We start from the raw sequence: 24,979 nt of genomic DNA, 5'->3' as shown, positions 1-24,979 counted from the left end.
CAAACTGTGAAAGAAAAGAGAACTTAAATGCAGCTAAAACCCACGCTCCAGGCACTGGCACTCACTCCATAAATTGGCAACATCATCTGTGCTCACCAAGACACCAAAGACAAAGCTCCTCACTTCACTGTAATATGGAAACAGGATTACAAAGATCACATCTGAGAGATGGCAGAAGCAGGATCAAGGCCAGCACAGTGACCTGAGCTCCAAGACACTCCATGAAAAGTGAGGGTAAGCACTCATCATGCCCTGAGTCTGTTTGTTAGAAAGCAATCCACAATTTGTAAAGATAACCACAGATCTTTGTTTTATTTATAAAAAAATGGAAGTAGAAAAATTTGGCTGAAAATACCAACAACAACGATGACAACAAAAATATAAAAAAATAGCACTTGCACGGGAAATGTTTCTGTTTTGAAAACTGTTGTCAATAGCGACAGCAATTTAAATCATTGAACAATCATCATATAAAAACATTTATTTAAATTAAATATTTTATGCAAACTCGTATCTACACTCATTCAAAATGCATAGAGTCACACAAAAGAGATGGAATGTATTAGCTTAAAAACCAGTGAACTTTTGGGGGTTTTTTAAAAGTTTTCTTTGCAATTAATATTAATACATTTTGGGGACTGAAACCAGGAAATCATAACCATGTTACTAACTAATCATTACCAAGTGCCATACAGTAAACACTAAGATTAATCATGTCATATAACTGATTTAAAATAAAGCTTCATTTTTATGGAAAGGAAGAGAACTCAAGCAATACAAAATCCGAGGTGGGGGGGGTGGGAGGAGTAATGGAAGGAATAAATCGATGTACAGCTTTATTACAAGCAATAAAACACCAGAGTTAGGAGAGGCATTGGGCACTGTGGCTCCAAATACGGAGCCTTCCCCTTCAAAGGATGTTTGATAAAAAAAGTGTCTGCTACATCATCACCTCTTGGCCAAAATGTTCATCCCAGGACCTGCTCCCATCCGGGGTGGATGCCGACTGGATCCTGCCTTTCCAAGCCCTGATCTTACCCCACTCCAGAGCAGGCTCAACCCTCTCCTGGCTGGTGTCCCATCCTCTCTGGGGTTTCCCAAGGGATGAAACCCCCAGTCCATGCTTTGGGACAGGGGATGTGGGCTTTAATCCCCATTGGAGTGCTCAGGCAGGTCAGGGTGGTCAGGCAGCAATGCCACCACCAGAACCCAAACACAGCTCATGGACCTTCACCAAAATCTTCCCTTCTCCCATCCCTGCCTTTCCCCCTTCCAGGGGGAATTCAGACCTGATGTTTGTGGGGTGCTGCAGCACTCCTGACTCCAAAGCAGAGCTGGGGATACCCCAAAATGAAGGGCAGCCTTCCAGTGCTCCCAGGAGCATCCCTGCTTTGGAAGAGGGACTTGGCCAAAGGGCTTTGGCATCGGGAAGTGCCCCTGGCCACGGTGGGAGCAGAGCACTCCAGGCTTTGCACGGTGGTGACCCAACAACCCAAATCCTTTACCTACAGCACCGAGGAGACTCCAGGGCCCTGTGCTTCGGTCACCCTGAGGGAGCAACGCCTCGGAACAGTGTCGGGTCCTTCCTGGGCCGCTCCAGGCGGCCCCGGCTGGGCTCCTAAGACACGCTGTAGTTATTGTAGTAGGTGGCTGTGGCATCAGCCAGGACGGAGATGAGGCTGTTCTCAGAGCTGTGGGAGCTGCCAGAGCTTGGGATATGCCCATTGGCCAAGGCCCCTCCGTGGTGGTGGTGGTCACCGTGGCCGGGGTTGTTGAGATATTGGTCAAACTCATTACGGTCCATCTCCCCCAGCAGCTCCGCTTGGCTCAGCTGGTCCAAGGTGTCAAAGCCGTGGTGGTCGGGCGGTGGGGAGAGCTGGCCCAGGTGGGCATGGAGGTTGGGAGGGGGCAGGGAGGGGAAGGCGGGTGTGTAGTAGCTGGGAGGAGGAGGAGGAAGGGAAGGGCAGCTGGAGGCCGGGGGGATCATGCAGGTGGCCGGCTGTGGTGGCATGGGGCTGAGTGCGTGGTGGCCACAGGGCAGGGAACCACCTGCAAACTCCGGTGGGGAGAAGGTGGCACCGGCCAGGTGGGAGCGGTGATGCTCCTCGGGGCAGGGCGAGGAGAAGAAGCTCTGCTCGGGGTCTATGGCATCCAGAGGGGACATCTCCGGCGGGGTGGGCAGCCCGTAGGGGTAGGTGTCCACGCTGGTGCTGCTGCCGCCGCTGCTGCCTGGAGGCTCCCGGTACGCCCGCACTGCCGGCAGCCCCGGGCGGGGGGGGTACTCACCCGGGCCCTCTTTGTCCCCCCCAGCCCGGCTGCAGGTCCGCTTTTCCGGCACAGAGTTCTGGTCGCCCCGTGTGAGGCTGCCCAGCAGAAAGCCGGGATCCACCCGCTTCCCGATGCGCTTGACCTGCTTCTTCCGACGGGGCCGGTACTTGTAGTTGGGATAATCTTGCATGTGCTTCACCCGCAGCCGCTCGGCCTCCTCCACGTAGGGACGCTTCTGCGACAGGCTCAGCGCCTTCCAGGACTTCCCTGAAACGGAGGACACGCTCCCTTAGCACCCACAGCCTCCCAAGGGTGCCCAGTGTCCCACCTGGCACATGCAGAGGACACATCCCAAAAACCCCCGCAGAGGGATGTGGTGGGAGTGGGTGGGAGAAGAAGGAGGGAATCGAGGCTGCTAAAGGGTCTCTGACTCCCTTCATCCCAAGTACCCACACAAGGTGGGTTTGGAGTTAGTAAATAAATCCAGGCAGACGAACTTTCCCAGCTCCCTGTGGAGCAGGGACAGCCAAGGCTGTGCTTGGCTGAGCAGAGGGTCAGGACGTGCTGTCCTTTAAGGTGCCCCAGTTTGTGCCAGGGCTTGCAGCAGGGCACAAGGAGACCTGGGCACTGTGACAGCTGGTCTTGATGGTGGAAGGTGTCTCTGCCTACGGATTAGATGTTTTTTAAGGTCCCTTCCAACCCAAACCATTCCATGATTCTGTAATCCTATGACCTCGTGCCTCCCTGTTTGAAATAAAATGTCCTCAAGACACAGCACAGAGAAGCAGCATTGGGTAGGGGGGGTTTTATCCCACAGTGAGGCTGTCCCAGGCTGCTCCTCAGGGTAAGGGGGAGAAATGAGGATACACATCGAAGCCTTTGATGCCTTCCCATGGCCTGAGACAGCAAAAATAACACTAATAAGCTGAGATGCTGCATGGTAAAGCAGAGAGGAGAAAACCCAAACCACCAAAGAAAACACCACAGAACTGTCCAGGGAAACACAAACTTTGGATAAGAGGTTGGGCAGCAAAGCTCTGTTGCAATTCGGGCAGCTCTTTCTCAGGCTGCCTGGGCTGATAATTTTGGTTTGCCCTCTCAGTTTCACATCAAAATGGGGATTGGGAGGAAGGGAGAAATAGTAGATGGGGAGTGGGAAACAAATGTGTGCTCAAAATGTGATCCCCCAAAAGTAACAGCAGACATATACACACACCCCCTCCAGCCATGTAATACAAAGTGGCACAGCAAGGACAGGCCAGGAAAATTGGGGGGGGGGGGGGTCCCTCTTTGCAGAGCAGGGCAGCACCCTCAGGGCTTGCAGCAGAGGGGTGGCAGGGTGCCTGTGCCCTGGGGTGCAGGACACCATCGGGCTGTGCACCCCGAGGAGAGGCTGCACACCTGGAGTGTGGGACCGGACCGCGTGGGTGACAGAGTGGGTGCATGGTGCTGCTAAACTCCATCAGGTATTGCAGCCCCAGAGTGCTGCACCCGGGCTGGCTTTGCACCCCAAAACCACCCAGAAAGGTGCAGGCGTGCCCTCCTGCTGCGTGCCAGACCGGGTCCCCACCTGGGCAGGGTTGGCACCCCCAGGGATGGCCAGTGGAGCTAGCATTCCCAATCCGGGGCGCTGGATCTGGGTAGGATTTGCACCCCGGGATGACCGGGTGGGCGCATGGTGACCAACATGGGGCGCTGGATCTGGGTGGGATTTGCACCCCAGGAACGGCCAGAGAGTGCCTGGATCCCCACCTCAATGCACTGAATTCGGGTTTTCACTCCCAGGACCGCAGGTGGGTGCCTGGGGACCAAGCCCGGAGCGCTGGATCCCAGCAGGGTGTGCATCCCAATCCCGGGTGGGTGTCGGATCCCCCGTGCCACCGGATCCGGGCAGGATTTGCACCCCCGGGAATGCCCTGCTGGGCTCATGGGCACCGAATCCGAACAAGGTTTGCACACGCAGGGATCTCCGGTGTCACCGAATCCCGTCAGGGTTTGCACCCCCGGGAATGTCCTGCCGGACTCACTGGCACCAAATCCGGACAAGGTTTGCACCCGCAGGGATCTCCGCTGGGTGCCCCTGGGCACTGAATCCCCCCTGGATTGCCGAGTGGGTGCCCGTGTGCTCCCACCGGATCCGGGCAGGGTTTGCACCCCCGGGGATGCCCGGCTGGGTCCCCGATTTCCCCCCTCCCCAACCCCGCGCCCCCCGCGCTGCTCACCGAGCATCTTGCTGAGCTCCGCGTTGTGCAGGTCGGGGTTCTGCACCGCCAGCCTCTTCCTCTCGTCCTTCGCCCACACCATGAACGCGTTCATGGGCCGGCGGATGCGGCTCTCGGAGCCCTTCTCGCCCTGCGACGCTCGGGGGGGTGGCCCTGGGGACAGCCCCTCGCCCGTGTCGCCCTCCAGCCGCTCCGGCCAGGGGAATGTGCTGAGCAGCGCAGCCATGGCCCCCCCGGCCCCCCCGGCCCCGCCGCGCTGCCCTCGGGGTCCCCGCGCAGTCCCAGCCTCCTGCCCGGCCTCTCCCGTATTTATGAGCTCCTTGGAAAAAGCCTCCTCCAATGACACCGAAGGGACTCGCTGCTCCTCCTTGTTTGCAAACTCCTCAGCCCCGGCCGGGATGGTGCTGCGAGGGAAGTTCTCCCCACCCCTTCTGCCCGGCACCCCCCCCGGGGAAGCAGCACCCCCTGCACCCCCCTTTTCTCCTTCCCACTCCCCCCTCCACCTCTTTTATTACTATTTTTTCTTTATTTTGCTCGCTGAAAGGGAGTGAGGAGAGAGCTGGAGATGTCCCGCCCACAAACAGCCCCGCTGCCCTCCTGCACCTCAGAGAGCTTCAAACTTTAAAGGCTGGGGGGTAACACAGAGAGAGAGGCGATAAAGGCACTGAAAACTGGGGGGAAAAAGGAAAATGGCACTGAAAGGAAGATCCCATTGGGGTGCAAAAGTCCCCTCTCCAGGCTTTGACAAGCTGCAGGAACCCTGTTTGCCAAGGGAAATCGAGGCACAGATACCACAAGCAGAGACAACTTTTCCCCACTTCTGCTTAAACCACCGGGCCAGGCTGTGCTTTGCCCACCCCATGTGGGTTTTCACCCCAAATTTCCAGATCCCTTTGTATGGGATGGAAACTGGGACACAGTGAACATGCTGGTGGGTGCTTGTCCAGCCTGGCCAGACTCCTAAGGGAGCTTTTAGGGGAAAACAAGGCAGGGATGGAGCTCAAAGAGGATGAAACATCTCCAGTCGGTCCCCGCTGGACACTGGGAGACAAAGGATCTTTTCCTTGCTGCTGCATTTTATGGAATGCTGCTCCAACCCGAAAAGGCAGGATGGGATGGAAGTCCCAAAGCCACACAACGGTGTTCCCCACTAACCCCAACTGGGTGGGAAAATCATCCAAGCAGCATTCCTCTCACTAGGACAAAGGATCTCCAGGAAGGTGATGGCACCGAAAATGCCCTTGGGGATTTGCGCTGGGGAATGCATTTGGTGCCTGGATTCCTGTATGATTTTGATCCGCAGATATGGGGCTGCAGGGAAACCGTGGGTTTCCTCTCTGTGCTGCCATAAAAGCAGCGGGACGGAGTTTTGGGATGGGCAGGATGGGGCTGGCCGAGGCTGCCCCATCTGACCCCAAGGCAGGGGGGAAAACCCCGGCGCGGATCCCAGGCCGGGGCGTTCGGGCAGGTTTCCCACGTGCCTGGGTGTTCCTATTGACTCTTGTCAGATTAGGAGTGATGGAGAGAGCTCATGTAAATGTGAGCCGGGCAGGATCCGCCTGGGCTTCCTGGTCTCTCCCTTTCCCTCTGCACAGGAGCGGGATGGTTCTGGTTTCTTGTGGGTAGCAGCGATTTTGGGGTCAGGAGAGCTGGAATCCGCCAGCTTCGCTCGCAGCAGAAGCAGCGGCTGCCCTGCCCGAGCTTTTCCCCGGGACTGAACTAAAACCCTGCGGAAGCAGCAACATTTTCCAAAGGAACTGATTAAATCTATTAAGCTATTTACAAGTGGGCTCCATCAGAGCTGCTGTTATCTGGGAATACAACAGGAAGGCAACTTCTCTTAAATCTAAAAGGCGCAGGAGATTTCCTGGTCTCGGGACAGATTTATAAACCCTTTCCACACACACACACACACACACACACACACATATGGAGGAGCTGCCTTTTATCTGGGGTTTGGAGCTGGGCACGCTCCTGGGGACAGCCTGTTCTGTCCCAGCAGCTCCAGATCTCTCCTAAAATCCTGTCTCACGCCTTGAAGTGCCGGGATGGGACAGGGAGGGAGGATGTCAAACTCCCCACCCTGCCCTGCACAGGTCAACCGGGTGCATTTTGCAGGCTGGAGCTGCTGCAGAGGTTGGCAGTGATATTTTGGGAAGAAAACCTTAATTCTGTTTAGCTCCCTTTAGGAAGGGTGGAAGTGCTCTGTAAAGGAGGCTGCCAGGGTTGCAAAGGTTTCATTTTGAACAGGATGGTACTTTGGGTATGGTGAATATGTTGCATGGCTCACTTTAACTTTTTAACCCTCAGGATGCTCAGGACCTGGCTATCATGAATATAAAAACACCTCTGTGGAGGCCCCAGAGGCCAGGAATTTTTAGTAGTAGCAGCAGAATTTCCCTCTCTGGGAAAAGGAAAGAGATGGATGGATTCCACTTGAGGCCTTTTACAGGATTGCTTCCAGCTTGCACTGTTTCCACGTTTTGCAGGATGGGTGGATAGGTTTGGGAGAGGAAAAACCCTGAGCAAGGACAGGACCTGCACCCTCTCCTGCCTCTGCTGCCAAAGCCTGGAAGCTCTCAGAGCACCTCTCTGGGTGTTCCCGATCCTCATTATTCCCTCCACATCCTGGGAGTAACATTTGACCTCTCAAAGGCATCACAGGGGTCAACTCTGTGGCTTTTCAGACCCTCCTGAGACCCAATCTGGGGCTCCTGTGTGCTTACAGCACAAAGAAATCCAGCAGAATATTCCTCATTTGGATTTCCTCCCTTCCCAGGGCCCCCACACAGAATTTTAAGTGCAAACACTGCTACTATTATTAATAACCAATTTTTTTCCCTTCTCCCCCTTTCCTGCAGCACCTGGCATTCTGATGGCATTAGTAAGGAGGGTTTCATTCTGCACCCTGCCTAAAATGCTGGTCAAACCTGTCCTGTCAGAAGCTCCCACGTTACATAAAGGAGGCTGGGGCCATGTGAAAATGCCACCTCTTAATTACCACCGGATCGGGGTAATTAGTCTGGAAAAACTGCGGGATTACCATTTTTTTTCTTGTTTTTGTGTGTGTGTGCTCACCTTCCCCTCTCTGCTGCGAGGCTTCACCTGTATCTGGGGCACAGGAAGCAGCAGAGCTCTCCCAGGGCTTTGGGAACAGGGAAATTACGGCGAAAAAGCCGCGAGCGAAAATAGATGGAGCAGACAAAGGGGGGAAGAAAGCTTTGTTCTCCCCCATTTTCATGGATGGGGAACAGTGGCAACAACTCCCATGGGCCAGGCAGAAAATGAGTGGCTGAACCCTATATGGAACGACCACCTCTTTAAAAATATCCCTCTTTTTTTTTTTTTTTTTTGGGGGGGGTGGATCCGACATCTGGAATTTTATCCCTGCAAAGGGAGGGTTTAGTTTTACTCCCCCCCTCCATCTCACACCCCACCAACCTTCAGGGACATTAAAATATGTGAGAAAGTGCAAATCCTAAATTAGCTCAATATTCACATGTTCCTTAATTATTGATGAAACTCTTGGCTCCCAAGGGAAGTTTCTGCAGAGAGAGCTGGGGGTTCCCAGCAGAAGATTCCCTCAGTGCTGCAGTTCCCAACTCTGCCCACTGCCCATCCTCCTTGATTCCACCAGGTTTTCCCCAGGGATTGCTACCTGGACCATTTATTTTCTAGGTAAAAAATCCCAGAGCTTTCCCATTATACAAAAAAATGCAGAAAAGCTCCCTCCCCTACCCCTTGAAATGCTAAATTTTTCAACATTGTGCTGAATAGTTCTGCCCTTACTACTTTTAAAATGCAGTTTAAAGGTTACAAAAATATATATTTTAGTGCCTTTAGGTTAAAAGGAACTAGGAGGAGTTTCCCTCTTACACTTTTAAATTTATGAAGATGGATAAAGATAAAAAAATGTATTTGTGTGATTCAGAAGCAGATTTTGACTTGCTGAGAAATGAAGCTTCCATTTGTTTTACAATATTCCCACTTCTGCCACCACAAATTATGTATTTGTGCTGCATTTCCCAGTCCTACCTCACTAAAGTTTGCTGATCCAAGACAAAATTGGTTTATTATTGGATAGAATGGGTACATAAACAAAAGTCTTGGTTATTGCCCCAAGTTCTCTGAGCTCAGATCCTTCCTGGGGGTTCCTGCCCAGGAGTGAGGGGGAATTAGGAAAGGATGGCTTTGGATGCCCACAATCCTCACCCTGTATCCAAAACTATTCCCAGATCTTTTTTTCCAGCCAGGTGTGATGCTGGGCAGTGCTTCCAGCAGACTTTGTGTGGTTTCCCTCTCTTCTTGGAGCTTCCTTCCTTCTCTTGGTGTTGGCAGGTTTGGAGGTTTCGTGACGTAACTTGTGTCTTTTCAAGGTGGATGCTGCAACACCTTCAGTCTCGTGTATTTAAACAGGAGAAAATTGGTTAATTCCACTGATGAATGCAGCTAATTGTCCTTGCTGAGAGCTGAGGAGCTGGAGGCAGAGAGCACCAGGGCAGCTGAAAGGAGAACTGCAGCCATGGGCACGATGCTGAGCTGTCCCCAAACACTCCACAGAGCCACAGAATGGTTTAGGATGGAAAATCCCTCAGAGATCATCGAGTCCAACCATTCCCCAGCACTGCCAAGGCCACCTCTGACCATGTCCCCAAGTGCCACATCCACAGGGCTTTGAAATCCCTGCAGGCATGGGGACTCCAACACTGCCCTGGGAAGCTCCTTCCAAACAAATTCCTCCTGATGTCCAACCTGAGCCTCTCCAGGCACAATTTGAGGCTGTTCCCTCTCATCCTGTCCCTGTTCCCTGGGAGCAGAGCCTGACCCCCCTGGCTGTCCCCTCCTGTCAGGGAGTTGTGCAGAGCCACAAGGTCCCCCCTGAGCCTCCTTTTCTCCAGGCTGAGGCCCTTTCCCAGCTCCCTCAGATGCTCGTGGTGCTCCAGCCCCTTCCCCAGCTCTGCTCCCTTCCCTGGACAGCCTTCAGCCTCTTCAATTCACAAAAGTCACAAAGCAGCTGCATCCCAATGCACTCAAATTCACTTAAACACAAGCACAGGTGGTTCTGAAATCTTTAATGGTGTCTTGCATTTATGCCTTAAAAAACCCTGGTTGTTACTACGGGGCACTTGGGGAGATGGGTCAGTGGTGGCCTTGGCAGTGCTGAGGGAATGGTTGGACTCGATGGTCTTAGAGGGCTCTTCCAACCTTAATGATTCCATGATTTTACAATTCTACCTCTGCTTTACAGCAGCTGTGTGAAGCATCAAAGCTGGAACATCTTGGGAGGAAATTCAAGGAATTCTGCTTTTTCCACATGTCCGGGCTGTCACTTGAGGTACTCCAGTGCCATCTCCCATCCCTGGCTCCAAGGAAAGCTCCACAGTCAGACAAAACTCCAAAAGCCCACAAAGTTCATGCAGATTTGGGTCCAACAGTGGTACCAAGACTATTTTTCCATGGTCTCTACTTCCCAGGGTGGTTTGGTGCCTGCAGGTGCTTACAAGCACAATTCAACCTCCATTATTGCTGCTCTAACACTCCACTTGCCAATCATGTCCTTGGCTGTGGATCCCGCAGTGAATTCCGAGCCTCAAAGCCAAGAACAGCCCTATCCCTGCAAAGAATGGAAGAGCTCAGGAGAACCAGTGTTGGAACGTTCCCAAAGCAAAAAGGAAAATTTCCTCCAGTCACTGCTGACCCGGGGTTACCAAAACTGAAAACATTTTAATATCTGTGCTGCAAGCGCCTCATTCCCCGTTGTGGAGCGACAGCAGAGCAGGGGATTCTCATTTTCCATGGTGTCCAGGTAATTTCACTGGGAGCCACCTCATTCTGTGAGGACAATGGATGAATTTATAACAAAAGGCCTCGGAGTTTCAAAGTCTGATTTTCGCGGAAATGAAACCAAGTCGCTCCTTTGTGCTCGCATTCTGCTAATTCCACCATCTGGGCACTGACGTAATTCTTTTTCTTGTGCTTTCTAAAAAAGGCCTTCTTGCCAAACCCAGAGTTGGGTTAAAACAGAACTCAAAACCCACTAGAAGCAAACAAACAAAAAATATATATGTAATTTATTACTCTGAGACATGTTTCTCTTGTTCCAATCATCCATTTCACTGGACAGTATCTGGTAAGAAGAGCTTTTCACTGAGTAATGTTGACCACAAACACAGAGCAGAGCAGTTAAATCAATTGTTTCTGTCAAATACAAGCAATTTATGATTTATGATTATTTATTTATTATGATTTTCCCCTCCTACAACCACATGCAGAGCTTGGGGCACATTAAAATTCCACATTTCCCAGGGTAAAGTGCTGTGTATTTATTGCAGAAATAGAGAATCTTCCATTGGTAGCTGATACTTCCATCTGAACCAGATTTAAGTCTTGGGTATCCTGAATTTAATAGGAGCAACAGCACAAATTTAAAGGTTTATTCCTGGTTTTATTCTTCCTGTAACTGACACTGGAATGTGGCCAAGCACCCACAAGAATTAGCACACAGAAACACATGAAAATTCACAGAGGGAACAAACAAACTAGCCCAGCAGTATTTGGGGAAGGAAACCTTATTCCTTGAGTAGCACCTTTTTAAAATGAAATCCCAGAGAGGCTGTAAAGTTTCGTTGGCTTAAGAGTTAAAAAATAATAATTGGAAACAATCAGGCTTTTGGATTTTAATAACAAAAATTCCAACTTGTGGTGAGCAAGAAATCAGGAGGGATGCTTCAGTTTAACATAAAACATTATTTTGCTGTCTTCTTTCACTGAGAAGATGATTTTTTTCACCTCAAGCATGGAGTTTCCTCCCAGTTTGACAATAACTGATGGTATTTGGTGGTATTTCATTTAAAGCAGCCAGGGACAAGCAGATTATGGTGAATAATAATTGTACAGCCTGAAAAGGAGATGCAACAAGGGTTAAAATCCCTGGCATGTGAAATCCAGGGAAAGGCATCTTGTTCTCCTATACAAGAAATGAAATTTCATTTTGCTGCAGTGAATGAGCATGTCCTGAAGGCAGCGGGAAAAAAAGGTGCTTTGGAAACCAAGAGATCTTAAAAAACCAGAGTTGAGCTGCAACCAAACCATCCATGTGGTCTGGGTGCTGCAGATGGAGCTTCCTCCACTGCACAATGAAGGCAGCTTAAGGAAATTTTTTCCCTATTAACATCTGCATCTTGACAATGTTCCTCAGACCGTGTTAAGCAACTCCACTGAGCTGAGACAATATAAAAATGTACCCATTTTCTTCAGCAGAGCAGCCAATGGGATGTTTTATATTTACACTGATGAAACCCAGCCAGGCCTGGATGAAATGAGCAGCTCATGGATTTGGATTCTGGATTCTGCCAGGATAACTCTCTGGTCTTCAGGGTTGTGCTGTCAGTTTGCTGTGGCCAAAGAAATATCAGAACAGGACACCAGGAAGGGGAATCCTTCTTCCCATTCCACCACTTCCAAGCCCACCCATCTCTCATGACAGCTCTAAATGACATTAAAATGCCAAAATTCATGCTGAATGCTTCAGATCTCCCACAAAACTGCTTGTGGCAGTGCCCAGTTCCAGCATTCCTTATTTCCAGGCTTACAATGAGAAACAAGCTCTAGTTTGGTTATAAATCCAAATTGCAAGTTTTCAATGTGTGAATGGCAACAGCAATCTGACAGTGCTTTTAAAATCTATTGGTCTCCCAGTTTCAGGAAAAAGCCTTGCTTTATCCAAGGCAGCTTTCTGGATTTCAGAGGTACCAGTGAAGAGATCCTGAATATTGCCTGGAAATCAAAGATTTAGGTATGGTTACTAAATGATAAGGTAAATACATGTTTCCTTTAGCTTTGGTGCAAAGTTACAACTGTTTGACAATGGTTTGGAGGCACAGGGAGGTCTTTTTATTTCACCCTTACGTGCTGACACTTTTTTGAGCAAACTTTTAATCAGAGTAAGCACTTTGGGAAGAAACAACATTCATTTTATATGTAAAAAGAGATAAATGTAAAAATTAGACACCACTTTTCAAAAATCAAGGAAAAAACACAAACAGCTTTGCAAACCCCCTCCTGCTTCCAGAAGCAGAGCTGGGCTCTCACAAGTGAAAACAATTTTAATAAAAAAGGCAGTACTAGGGTGATTTTTAATTTTTTTTTCATGGATTGAGAAAAACACAGTCAGGTGAAGCAGCAGAAAGTCATTCCCTGCCTTTCACAGTCTTGATGTGTTGATCCTCCATGTGGATCCCTTTTGAACATGGACTGAAGCTCCTGTTGGCCCATCACCAGGTTTTCCCTTGGAAAAGGTGGGTTTAGATAGAGTCTGAGTTTAAATCCAGTCTGAGTTTAGATCCAGACTGTGCTTAGATCCACCTGGAGCTGGAGCAGTGTCCAAGCCTGGATTGGTGCTGTGTTTACACAGAGCCTCCTACAACACAGACTCACCCCTGAGCCTGAAAGGGTTAAATGTTCTTGCAGTGCTTCTTTTTCTTTCTGGGTGCTCCTTCCCCACACTCCCCTGTCTCCTCTTTTTGCTTTTTGTGCTTCTTCTTGTGGCGTTTCTTCTGCCTTTCCTCCTGCTCCTCTGTGCTGAGTTCCTCCCCCTCAGACATTCCCACAGAAATTTCTCCATTGCCTGTATTCTCATCACAACTGATGTTTTCTCCTTCGTTCTCCTCTTTATGTTTCCTCTTTTTTTTCCTTTTGTGACATTCATCTAGTGGATCATCCAGTTCTTTTCCATTCAAGCTCCCTGTCTTAGGCTTTTTCCCTGGTTTCTCACAGTCCTCTGTCCTTTCTGCCTCATCATCTCTCTTCTGCTTCTTCTTTTTCTTTTTGACTTTGGTTTCCAGCTCTTCTGAAGGCTCCACAGCTTCTTCAGCTGCTGGGCTGGAATGATCCACCTTTGGTTCTGTTTCCTGCTGGGATCCCTTCAGCTTTGCCATGCGCTTGGCAAAATATTCCTGGACAGTGAGAGCACTCTTCACTGTGTTGGAACCATCTCCAGGGCTGGAGAGACACTTGTTCCTCTCCTCTTCTTGGGAGTCAGGATCAGCAATATCCTCCTGCAAGAGAACACAGAGGAGCAGGAGTGAGTCCAGGAGTCATGGCTTTAAACATAATGCTGGTTTTTTGCACACTAATAAGGAAAATACTGAAAAGCAATGTGGTGCTTTGAAAATTAACTATGAAAGTACAGATTTGGGTGGAAGTGAGGCAGCCCTTAATGTGAAAGATGCTGTAGGTTTAGGGAAAAGAGGTGGAAGGAGGGAAGGCAGCAAGAGAACACAAACCAAGCCAATTTTCAGTTGTTTTGAGTTCCTTAGTTTACCTACTCCTACATAACTCATGTCTACCACTGCCATACTCAGTGCATTACACAGACTTTACAAAGTACATGTCTCTGCAAGACATAAACCAGCATGAAAAATGATCCACTGCAACCCATTAGCCTGTGGCACAAAGGAAATCCCATGCCTGGAATAACTCTTCAGCAAAGAACTTGTAATCCAGGGAGCAATCCAGCATTGAGGCATCTCTCCCATCTTATCTGATCTTTGGAAATGTTTGTTTCAGAGCTGCTCTGCTGTCAGGGTGTCCCAGATGTTGTTATTTAAACAGGCTCCATTTGATCACACGTTATCAGATGGCACAAACAACATCACAGGTTACATCTTACAAGGTTTCTACAGATATGAAATAAAGAGCTGCTCATCTCCAGCTGCAGGTGAAGAGTCTCCTTTCTAGAAAGGAAATATCAAACTAAGAAATACCAAACTGAAAGCAAAGTACAGCTCTGGAGCTGGATGTTATGGATGGCATGAAGAGAATTGACTGAGAAAGCAACAAATGCCACAAGATGGAAATGTATAATTTGTTAAATTATCTGACATTTACAAAAGAAACAAACCAGAAAGGCAGCTGAAATTAAGGCTTGTTCACATACATACCAAAGCACTCAAAACAAAGCCTTTGTGGTATAGCCTTTTGCTTGGCAAAAGTCACAAATGACTCTTGGAAATGTCCCAAATTTTCATAGAATCACAGAATCATTCAGGTTGCAAAAGAGCTCCAAGACTATAGAGTCCAAGCTGTGACTGATCCCCACTTTGTCACCAGCCCAGAGCACTGAGTGCCACATCCAGTCACACCTTGGACACCTCCAGGGGTGGGGACTCCAAACCTTCTTGGGCAGCTCCTTCCAATGCCTGACCACCCTTTCCATGCAGAAATTCCTCCTGATGTCCAACCTGAACCTCCCCTGGCACAATTTGAGGCTGTTCCCTCTCATCCTGGGATCAGAGCCTGATCTCTCTGGCTGTCCCCTCCTGTCAGGAGTTGTGCAGAGCCACAAGGTCCCCCCTGAGCCTCCTTTTCTCCAGGCTGAGCCCCTTTCCAGCTCCCTCAGCTCATTAATTGTTTTTTAAAGCCTTGTACAAACCACAGGGAACCAGGTACCTCCTGTGGATGGGAAAAGCTGGGAAGGATCCTCAAAAGCTGATGTAGAATCCTCACCAACATCTGCCCTACAACCCCTTCCTGAAGGAAAGGGGATCCACAGAGATTACAGTCAGAGATAATTCCCTGATTTCCCATTCATAAATGCACAGATGGGTAAGAGCATCCACTCTGCCCACACATCCTGAATCCTGCCTGCCCAAATCAGAGCAGTCAGATTTCACAGCCACTTTGCCATAACCTGATACTCAGGGAAGGCCAGCAAAGAGCTGGGAGATAAAACCCCACTTATCTCAACATTTTATAGTTATTGTGTGATGCTGCAGATAAGGGACCTGGCTCTCTTGAGGGCATCATTAAACTTGCTGGCTGAAGCTGGGTTTATTAGGGTTTGTGAGTAAGGTTTTCCAGATCTGGTTCCTTATGCATCCATAACCTTTACTCCCATGAGCAAGAATGCAAAAATTGGTGTCATTAGTGATGCATTATGAGTGGTGATTTCCTCATCCATCTGCTTTCAAGAGAGCTATTCCAGTGGAACGAAAGTAAGGCAGCACTTGAGATTCCAGTGATGTTTGTGTGGGCACTTATCAAAATTAGGGACTTTTCTTGTAGGGATATGTTGTAGTGTTCCTGAAGGGTTATGAAGTAACTGAAACTATTTGACTTCTGGCAAAGAAGCCTGAAAAGGGATGTGGAACATGGGGAAAAACAGGATGTATCCACACAGGTTACCTTTGAAAGGGGAGCTGCAGCAGAAGTTTAACAAGACAGAATTACAAGGATAAATGGGTTGAGCTATATTTATATTAATTTTTTTTTTAGTAAGACCTAACCCAACAAGCAGAGAATCCCATGTCATCACATTGGATCATTTAGGTTGGAAAAGAGCTCAAACACCATCAACTCCATCCTGGGACCATCCCTGTCACCCAGCCCAAAGCACTGAGAGCCATGTACAGGTCTTCATTGGACACCTCCAGGCATGGGGACTCCAAACCTCCCTGGGCAGCCCCTTCCAATGTTTAACAACTTTTTTCCATGAAGAAATTCCTCCTGATGTCCAACCTGGTGCAATTTGAGGTTCTGTCCTCTCCTCCTGTCCCTGTTCCCTGGGAGCAGAGCCTGACCCCCCTGGCTGTCCCCTCCTGTCAGGGAGTTGTGCAGAGCCACAAGGTCCCCCCTGAGCCTCCTTTTCTCCAGGCTGAGCCCCTTTCCCAGCTCCCTCAGCCCCTCCTGGTGCTCCAGCCCATTCCCCAGCTCCGTTCCCTCCCCTGGACATGCTCCAGTCCCTCCAGGTCTCTCTTGTTGGGAGGGTCCCAGAGCTGTCCCCAGCACTGGAGGTGCCCCAGCAGTGCCAGCACAGAGGGACAATCACTTCCCTGGTCCTGCTGAAGCCCAGGCAAACAGGGTTATTTTCCTTCCCCCCACAGCAGGACTTTGACACCCTGGATTGCAAAAGGACAAACAGACTCCCAGGTTTTCAGCCAGGACCGTTTCCCTCCCCACCCCAATGTGTAAAACACACTCGGGTCCAGAACACCCATTGCTCCCTGGCCAACCAGGAAAGGATTTTCTCATTGCCTTGGTGACTTCAAGTCCTGACAACTTAATTACTGTAATTGAAGGCAAATATTACTTGAACTCTACACATTTCTTTCTTTTCATGAAGTACATTAGGCATAAAACAAATGTTCCTTTGGTTAAGCAGAGGAGTTCCAAAAGTATGTACGAGTTTAGAAAATAAGAACCTTGCTCAGAAACTCCTTTATTGATAAGAATTTTAATAACCACGGGCCACTGAGCACAGAATTAACAGGGCATGGAGACAAGCAAAGAGGTGCCAACCCTAGAAAACCTCTGAGTTTAGGAAAAGCTTATGTAAAACCATAAATCACCTGGAAGGGCTGTTAAATGCCAAGGTACTCCTGCTTCTGTGGTGTACCTGTCCCAGTAGCCATGGGAACACTGTTGAACTCTAACCAGGGGTTTTCTCTAACCCCTCAAAGTTTATGTAATTCCTCCCCTGCTTGACCCAACACAGAGAAAAAATTCAAAGAAAAATAAGGCAGATATCCCTGAAAGTGGATTGTGCTGCCAAATATTCTGAAAGACAAAATTTTCACCAGATAAAAGACAGAAAGAAATATTCTTCCTCCAGAGAACAGATGATCAAGTAAAAGGAAAAGAGCAATTGGGCTGGAACTGGAGGGAAACCTGAAGACTGGGCTTTGGAAATTATGTTTGTCCATGCCATGAGTTCCAAAATTGCCTGAGATGAAGTTAAAAGGAATGGGGAATAGAGAATTGGTAGGATGGTCCCAAGCAAAACAAAAGGACTGCTTGAAACGTGGTGTTAAATGTGGAATGAGTAAGAGGAAACAATAGGAAAATTCAAGGAGAGGTTGGGAAGTGCACAGGAAGAGATGAAGGTCAATTACAGGCAGAAGTTCCCTGTAAATATCATCTGTTTATGTAATTAGTGAAATGTATGGAAAATAATCTAAAGGACATAAAGCACTCCATGTACCACCGTGTTTTTCTCTGCCTTTCTTTGCTTGCTGATTAAATCATTAAGGGAGTACACTAAACTTACAAAGGGAAATCCTGGTTCCCTTGAATCCTGCAGGATCAGGATTGCATCTCCAGGGCATTCCACTCTCAGAGCACCTTTCAGTTATTTGGTGAAAGGAAAAAACAGGGAGATATGGACAATTATCAAAGGAATTCACATCAGTGAAAACAAGAAGAGAAGAAGCCAAAAGTGGGAAGGATTTACACACATCATGAAATCAAATGGGTTTGAAACCCAACCTGGTCTAGTGGAAGGTGTCCATGGCAGAGATAGGAATGGGATGAGCTTTAAGGTCTGTTCCAACCAAAACCATTCTGGGATTATTATAATTAATATTCAAAAATAAGAGCTGCACCTGCATGTTACCCTGGGAGGGAAAGTGAGACAGAACTCATGTGCAAAGCAAAGGGTTCTTTGGCAACATACAGGAGCAAGAGAAGCAGCCTGGATTAATTCAGAGAAGTTTCCCTCCTCTTCAGAATTCAAGTATTTCCTTTTTCACACTTAAAATCATAAAACAGGGGAATAAAATAATCTCTTATACCATCTCTGTCTGCTACATATGAACTACTATTACTCAAGCCCAGTAATTTCACACGACTCTGCTTTGTTGGTACTAATTCACAATGATTTTGTGAAATCTGATTCACAAAAAATACACAAAAGGCAAAGTCCAGAAGGGATGAGCAAAAAGGCAGAATAAAGCTAAACTATTTCAGTAGGCTCTCACTTAAATGACAAAAAGTGGGCTGGATGAAGCACATGGAGCCTGAGTTCCATGGAAAACACAGGATCACTCAGCTTTAAACTGCAGCCACCGCTGTTCCGCCTTTCTTACCAACTTCCTTGCTGAGAAACTGTAACAATAAGATTAAAATAATCCTGTTCTGTTCCTGCTGCTTCAGATCCTCACTGAGAGGTTGGTAGGACCCTCATGCAGTGCACAAAACTTGAGAGGCAAGAGCTGAGGGCATCCCTGTATCTCTCCATCCCAGGAATGGCTGCAGATGATTCCTGAAGAGTCACTCTGGAGCTTTGCAGACATCAAGGATGACAGAGTTTGGCTTTAAGGAGCTGACAACTTCGAGCTAAGTACAAGCATTAACATTTGGACTGGGATCAAACAGGCGAGAGGGTGAACAAAGACCTGTAGCCTGATGAGTTTAAGCAGGATTAAAATAAATACATGCATAAATAAGGCCACATACCAGCAGTTCTGCAGTTGATTCTGGCATCAGAACAGGTACCCAGGAGGCTCTAATGCTTTTAATTTACCTGATTAAAATTGGTTTATTGCAGACAGCATCTTGTGAAGAGGTGATGAGAACAGACTCCCAATACAGAAAAGGCTGATGCAGAGGGAACACAGGACAATTGCCCTGGTGCTCATGAGGAAAAGGACAAGCAGCAGGTGGAAATTACCCACAGGAAAACTTTGCCAGTAGGAGAAATCAGTATCTTTGTGAAGCCTTAACAATCATTGGGAGTCTCAACCACTGAAAACAACTCAGCTACCAGGGAAGTGTTAGGGGGAATTAATTTTTGCTTGGAATGGAAAATGCAAGATCTGGACTCCAGAAGCATCTTTCAGTCCTGTAATACTTCAAAAACCTGAACAGGGACGCAATTTGACCTCCTGGGGATCACGGAATTGTTAAGGTTGGAAAATCCATCCCAGACCATTGAGTCCAAAAATTCCCCAGCACTGCCAAGGCCATCACCAACCCATGTCCCCAAGTGCCATAACCACACATATTTTAAATTACTCCTGGAATGATGTTTCCACCACTTCCATAGGCAGCCTGTTAAAATAAATGATGTTTCCACCACTTCCATAGGCAGCCTGTTAAAATAAATGAGGGTTTAATGAAAGAGATGAGAAGCAGGGATTCTCAGCCTGGACAAAAGTGGTAAAAATTCAGATCTCCTGCAACTTCTGTTGGCCATGGTGGTGTAATCACCAGGACATGCCACATATTCATTCGATTTTACTGTGATTTATCCTGAGTACCAATAGAACAATGAATCCACTGATGGGAAATGGAATGAGAATCCTGAATGTCCAATACCTGGATGACATGACACTTGTTAAAAGGACAAGTTCCAATAACTACAGAGAAGCACTTTCCTGTTTGACTGTTAAAATAAATTCTGTGCCAGAATATATTGAAACATCAGCTGTGTTGATATTAACTTGCAGTTGATATTAACTTCTACACTCCACATGAGCCATTGGCTGTCTCTAACCCAGCAAGGACAAGAAGAGAGGTAAGGAAGTAATTAATGGAAAGGGGACAAGGAAAAATGTTTTCCATGGAATTATGAAGATCCATTTTTGCTACACTTGCAACTACAAAAGAGCAGATTGTTTCTCTAGCAATCAAAAGGCTGAGGAATTTTATTATAGTATATTTATGCCTAAAATAATCTGGAGGTTATTAATAGGATCATTGACCTCTGGAGCAGAACTACTGTGAGTGCTAGACCAGCTCCACTTTTTTTAGTGGAGTTAAACCTTTTTTTTGGAATTAAATCTCCAAAGACAGAGGCTTTACCATCCTTCAGGATATCCCTGTTGTGATTACAGGATCATGGAATGGTTTGGGTGGGAAGGGACCTTAAAGCCCATCCCAATTCCACCTTCCTGCCATGGGCAGGGACACTTTCCACTATCCCAGACTGTTCCAAGCTCCATCCAGCCTGGCCTTGGATGTGGCAACACATCCTAATGAGGAGGTTTTATCACCACTTAATAACACCCATTTCACCCCACTGCAGCAATCTACAGGTGCTTGATTTTCATTTGCATTGTATTTGCTGATTCCATTTTTATTTCAGTTTTAAATTCTGTGGTGATGCGTTTCTATTAAAACCGCATCCAAATTCTCCCAGCCTGTCTCGTCCTTCTGTTTTATATTTTTGTCAAAAGCTCATCCTGTACCTCAGCAAGTGGCCAATTTTAGCAATTTTCATTCATTCTTACAATTCACACACCAGAAAACCCCTATCTCTCTTGCTGAATAGTCCTGGTATGCAAAATGCCATTTGTTTGTGACACAAACAATCCATTTCCAGGGGTGCAGGATGAGCTGGAGCCCAGCCTGATCCCATCAGTGAAACAGGAGCTTCACAATCAAGCTGTGACACTCAGCCAGGTTTTGCCTCCAGCCTGCAAACACCAGAGGAACAGGAAACAACAGGGTTGCAAAAGTGCAACGGATTAAATTTTGGCCAGGGACGTGATTGCAAGGATAGTCCTGGGGATTCATTCCAGCTGTCCTGAGCAGATCCTGGTCAGGCCACAGCACCTGTATTTCCAAGGGCAGCTTGGGAATCCTGGCACTGTGTCCCACAGGGCACACACATACACTTCCTCCTACTGTTCTTACACTTTTCAGGAAAAAGAACACAATTTATTGAAGTTACTGCACAACAAAGGCAGAGAGAAAAGTCCAGGAGCTGAGGCTAAGGGGGAATACACACCATGGGATAGTTCCCAAGAGGTGCAGAAGGCTGAAAGCACATAAGGAATGAATTAAAAAACCTCAGCACATGGCAGAGAAAATCTTTTTCATATCTTGAGAGACACTTAGATATCCCTGTGACATCTCATTCCACTCCAGCTCCTCTGCTGAGGCCAGCACAGCCTCTCTTCCTTCACATTTCCCTGCAAATTACATCTGTGCCTAAGACTGGATATAAACAAAACTACTAGGAGAGATTTCCCTTAGGATCTCTCTATTGGCACGAAGCAGAGATCCAAACACAGTGACTTCATCTCCCCAAAAAGCACCTAAATCAATTCTAACTGTTCTGTTCTCACCTTGAATAACAGAGGAAGTGCAGTCCAGCAAAGCAAGCACAGGACTGGGAAGGTCACGTTTCCCAAGTTCTCTTCCCAGCTGCTGGGAAACCCTGGAGAAGTTATTCCCTCCAGCTCTGGCACAGGTTATCAAAGCACAGAACATGCCTGATCAACTGCATGAAACTCAGAGCAGGGCTGAGAGCTTCATAAAGTGTTTGTATGGTGCTCTGAGATCCTTCACAGAGGTATCCCAGATGAACAAGGATGGAAATAACCCTGGAATTCCACTCATGTGCAGCTGGGGCTGGGACACTGAACACAGCCCCGACCCAGCACTTTTGTGACAGATGTGTGAGGAATCAAACCACCAGGAGTCTCAGATACTGTATTTTAAAGGAGTGGGCAGAGAAAAATCATGGAATGGTTTGGGTTGGGTGGGAACCTAAGGCTCATCCAGTTTCACCCCCTGCCATGGGCAGGGACACCTTCCACTATCCCAGGGTGATCCAAGCCCTGTCCAACCTGGCTGTGAAAACTTCCAGGGATGCAGGGGCAGCCACAGCTTCTCTGGGCAACTTGTGCCAGGCCCTCATCACCCTCAAAGCTAAGAATTCCTTCCCAATATCCCATCCATCCCTGCCCTCTGGCAGTGTGCAGCCATTCCCTGTGTCCTGTCCCTCCATCCCTTGTCCCCAGTCCCTCTCCAGCTCTCCTGGACCCCCTTTAGGCCCTGGAAGGGGCTCTGAGCTCTCCCTGGATCCTTTTCCTCTCCAGGTGAGCACCCCCAGCTCTCCCAGCCTGGCTCCAGAGCAGAGGGGCTCCAGCCCTTGGAGCATCTCTGTGGCCTCCTCTGGACTCTCTCTAGCAGCTCCACATCCTTCTGCTGTTGGCCCCTGGGCTGGAGGCAGCTCTGCAGGTGGGGTCTCACCTGAGCAGGGCAGAGCAGCAGAATCCTCCCTTCCCCTGCTGCCCACACTGGGGATCAGCCCAGGATGCAAATCAGTGCAGATTGTTTTGTTAATCCTGAATCCAGACTCTAAATGTCTAAAAAATTCTTCAAGAGTCCAGGACAGTCATCTCTATCCCTGTCCCCAGTTCTGTGGTTACTGTGTCATGCCCAGAAGCAATCCAAGCCTTCTCCACATGTCCTGGGCACTTTTTATTATCCCTTTGCAATGTGTGTGGAATGGGCAACTGCTATTAAGAATTCAGGAGACCAAACCCTTGCTGATTCTCGAGTTCAGGATTTCTTCCTGTGCTCTACAGATAGAGAAGAACCCCAAAACAAGCAACAAGTGGGCTTGGCCAGCCAGACTGTGAATACAAGCAAAGGTATCAATGAGGGCTCTGAAGATTTGCGATGCTGAGAGCAAGAATGGAATAAAAACCATTGGAAGCACCCAGAGGAGAGAAAGGAGTTCTGGTAGCAATTCCAAGAGCAAGCACAGTCACAGCAGCACAGCTTTGGCTTCTGGCAGAGGAAACTGCATGTGCTTTGAAATCTGAAAACAACACCTGCCTATGTCAAACTCCTCTTCTGGCTCTTTTCTAATAATAAATTTAGAAAAGCAGATCTGTGTACAAATAAAGTGCTTCCAGGAGCATTTGAAGCAGGTAACTTAAACCAAAGCTTTGCTCCTTTCCCCTTCCCCTCAGAAAATGCTTCTCAAAAGGAAAATCAACACTTGAGCCTCTTCTGTTCCTCTGATGTGAGAGTGATTTGTGGGAGAGCTGATCCATGGATCCAAACCAGCTCAGATCTCTGGGGAAGCAGAAAGACATTTCCTGTTTTTCATCACCAGCAGTGGCCCAGGAGCCTGAGAAATACCTTGTGTCACTTTGTTGTCACTTTTTAGTGTGCCTTCCTCAGGCTTGGTTCCTTTCCTCTAAGCAGGTGCAAAGGGGGACTCAGAGCACAGGGAAATGAATCAGAACTTCCCAATTTGGGGCAGGACAGACCAGAAATACCTTAAATACCATAAATACCCTCCTGTGAAGGATAAAAGAAAGATGCAGAAACAAAACCAGCAAGAATGAGACTTAAATTTGAAATACAACAGCAGGGCTGTATATGCAGGTTTTTTTCCTTCTTTCCCATCTATAATGGTCTGAAGAAAAGAGTTGGTCTGAGGAATGGGATTTATTTTTTAAGGAAGATCACTCATGCAGTGTGGCTACTGCTCATAAAGATCTTATCCTTGTTTTCAAGGATTCACTACAACCCAGACAGGTACAACCTCTCTGCAGCCTTTTTCTTTTCTTTGATAAATTCTTGCATTTCTTCTTCATTTCTGCCTTTAGTTTCGATGCTTCCTTAAACAACTCTTCTGACAATCAGCTCCTCAGATCAGTTCCAACTGGGACTCATCCTCCCCTCCAAAAACCAACACAACTCTTCTCCTCTCAGCTTCAAAATGCTGCTCCAAGTGTTTCCCTACCCATCTTGCCCGTGTCCTACCTTACCCTCTTCGCTATCTGAGATGTGTAACATCCTGCCCTTGTTCTGTCCATCATTTCCTTGCAAGCTCTCTGGGGAAGCAATTAGCCCACTTGTGAGCACTCTACAACATAATTAACAAATAATAACCACTGAGAAATGTAGGCCAAAAAAGCCAAGTTATCACAGCCCCATTTCTGCAGAGACTTGCATTGTTCCGTGCTCGCTTGCAGCTTCCAAGTTCCTGGAGGCACAAATTCTCCTCCAAGGCAGCACAAAAGCAAAGGTGAACTCTGTGTTTTAAAGGAGATATAAAATGTTCTGACTTTATTTGGATTTCCAGGTTTTGCTGCTTTTCCCTGCTCATTAACACGACCAGTTGTGAGTATTTACACAGTTTGGTTCTAAATTAACTCTGGCAACGGGAGCACCGAAGGAAGGAAAGACAGGATGACTGTAACCATGAGCAAGATGCAACACCAACATCATGACATCATTCAGGATGAAAAAAAAACTGCTGGAGGAGACAAGGACAGAACCTATTCTTGGGTTTCCATCCACACATCCCACAACAGCCTGTAGGGAATGGTAACAATTATCAGGGAAAGCCTAAAAACTCGCTCTTATTTCAGCAGCAAATAAAATATTTCCAACTCCTGAGGCTTCCTACTGTAAGACAGCTCTTCTAGGCCCCTGCACACTTCCTAAGGAGTGTTATGAATCCTGGGTATCCCTTCAATACTGAAAAATAAGGTCCCAAAGCAATTAGACAAAGGTTTCTAATAAGGCTGAAGCAGAATGCTGCTGGGGAGCCAAGGAAGCATAAAGGAAGATGAAGAAGGGGAAGAAAAGGATAAATGATCAGTTTGGAATGGTTATTGGGATGGAGAAAGATGGCATTTGGAATGTACAGAGAAGGAATAATGTTGAGGAAAGGAGAGGGGGGAAGTATGTGGTTAAATCTCTACATTTTACAGCCTTGAGTAGGTCAACAATGATGACCACACTCTGAAATTCTGATTTTAGATCCACCCACCACTGATCCTGTCCAGAAACACCAAACTGAGAGGTGATCCCCACTGAGAACAGGAAAGTGAACAGCACATTTGAGCCACAAAGCAGCTGGAAAACCTGTAATGGAGCAGCTGGCACAAACTAATGGATAATCCCTGGAGCCTGAGAGTGCCAGAATGTCTCACCCAGCCCTGCAGCCTGAGCAAGAC

The 24,979-nt window shown here is 47.8% G+C and overlaps 2 protein-coding genes across 3 annotated transcripts in view; both read right to left on the bottom strand.

Annotated features, from left to right (window-relative positions):
* Nucleotides 1-303: 303 nt before the first annotated feature.
* Nucleotides 304-4,722, bottom strand: SOX7 (SRY-box transcription factor 7). The gene is made up of 2 exons (XM_058801900.1): nt 4,491-4,722; nt 304-2,535 (listed from the first exon to the last, which is right to left on the bottom strand). The coding sequence occupies exons 1-2, from the start codon at nt 4,714-4,716 to the stop codon at nt 1,619-1,621; spliced, it is 1,143 nt and encodes a 380-aa protein (XP_058657883.1). The 5' UTR covers nt 4,717-4,722; the 3' UTR covers nt 304-1,618.
* Nucleotides 4,723-10,626: 5,904 nt separating this feature from the next.
* The window catches only part of PINX1 (PIN2 (TERF1) interacting telomerase inhibitor 1), a 61,819-nt gene continuing 47,466 nt past the window's right edge, over nt 10,627-24,979 (bottom strand). For both annotated transcript variants that reach the window (XM_058801918.1, XM_058801917.1), the window contains exon 7: nt 10,627-13,546. In XM_058801918.1, coding sequence (XP_058657901.1) covers nt 12,944-13,546 — 603 coding nt within the window. In that variant the 3' untranslated portion in view covers nt 10,627-12,943. The remainder of the gene's footprint in view (nt 13,547-24,979) is intronic.

This window comes from Ammospiza caudacuta, chromosome 3, assembly GCF_027887145.1.
Source record: "Ammospiza caudacuta isolate bAmmCau1 chromosome 3, bAmmCau1.pri, whole genome shotgun sequence".
NCBI lineage: Eukaryota > Metazoa > Chordata > Aves > Passeriformes > Passerellidae > Ammospiza > Ammospiza caudacuta.
The sequence above is the reverse complement of the archived record's forward strand: the minus strand, read 5'-3'. Positions and strand labels throughout refer to the sequence as shown.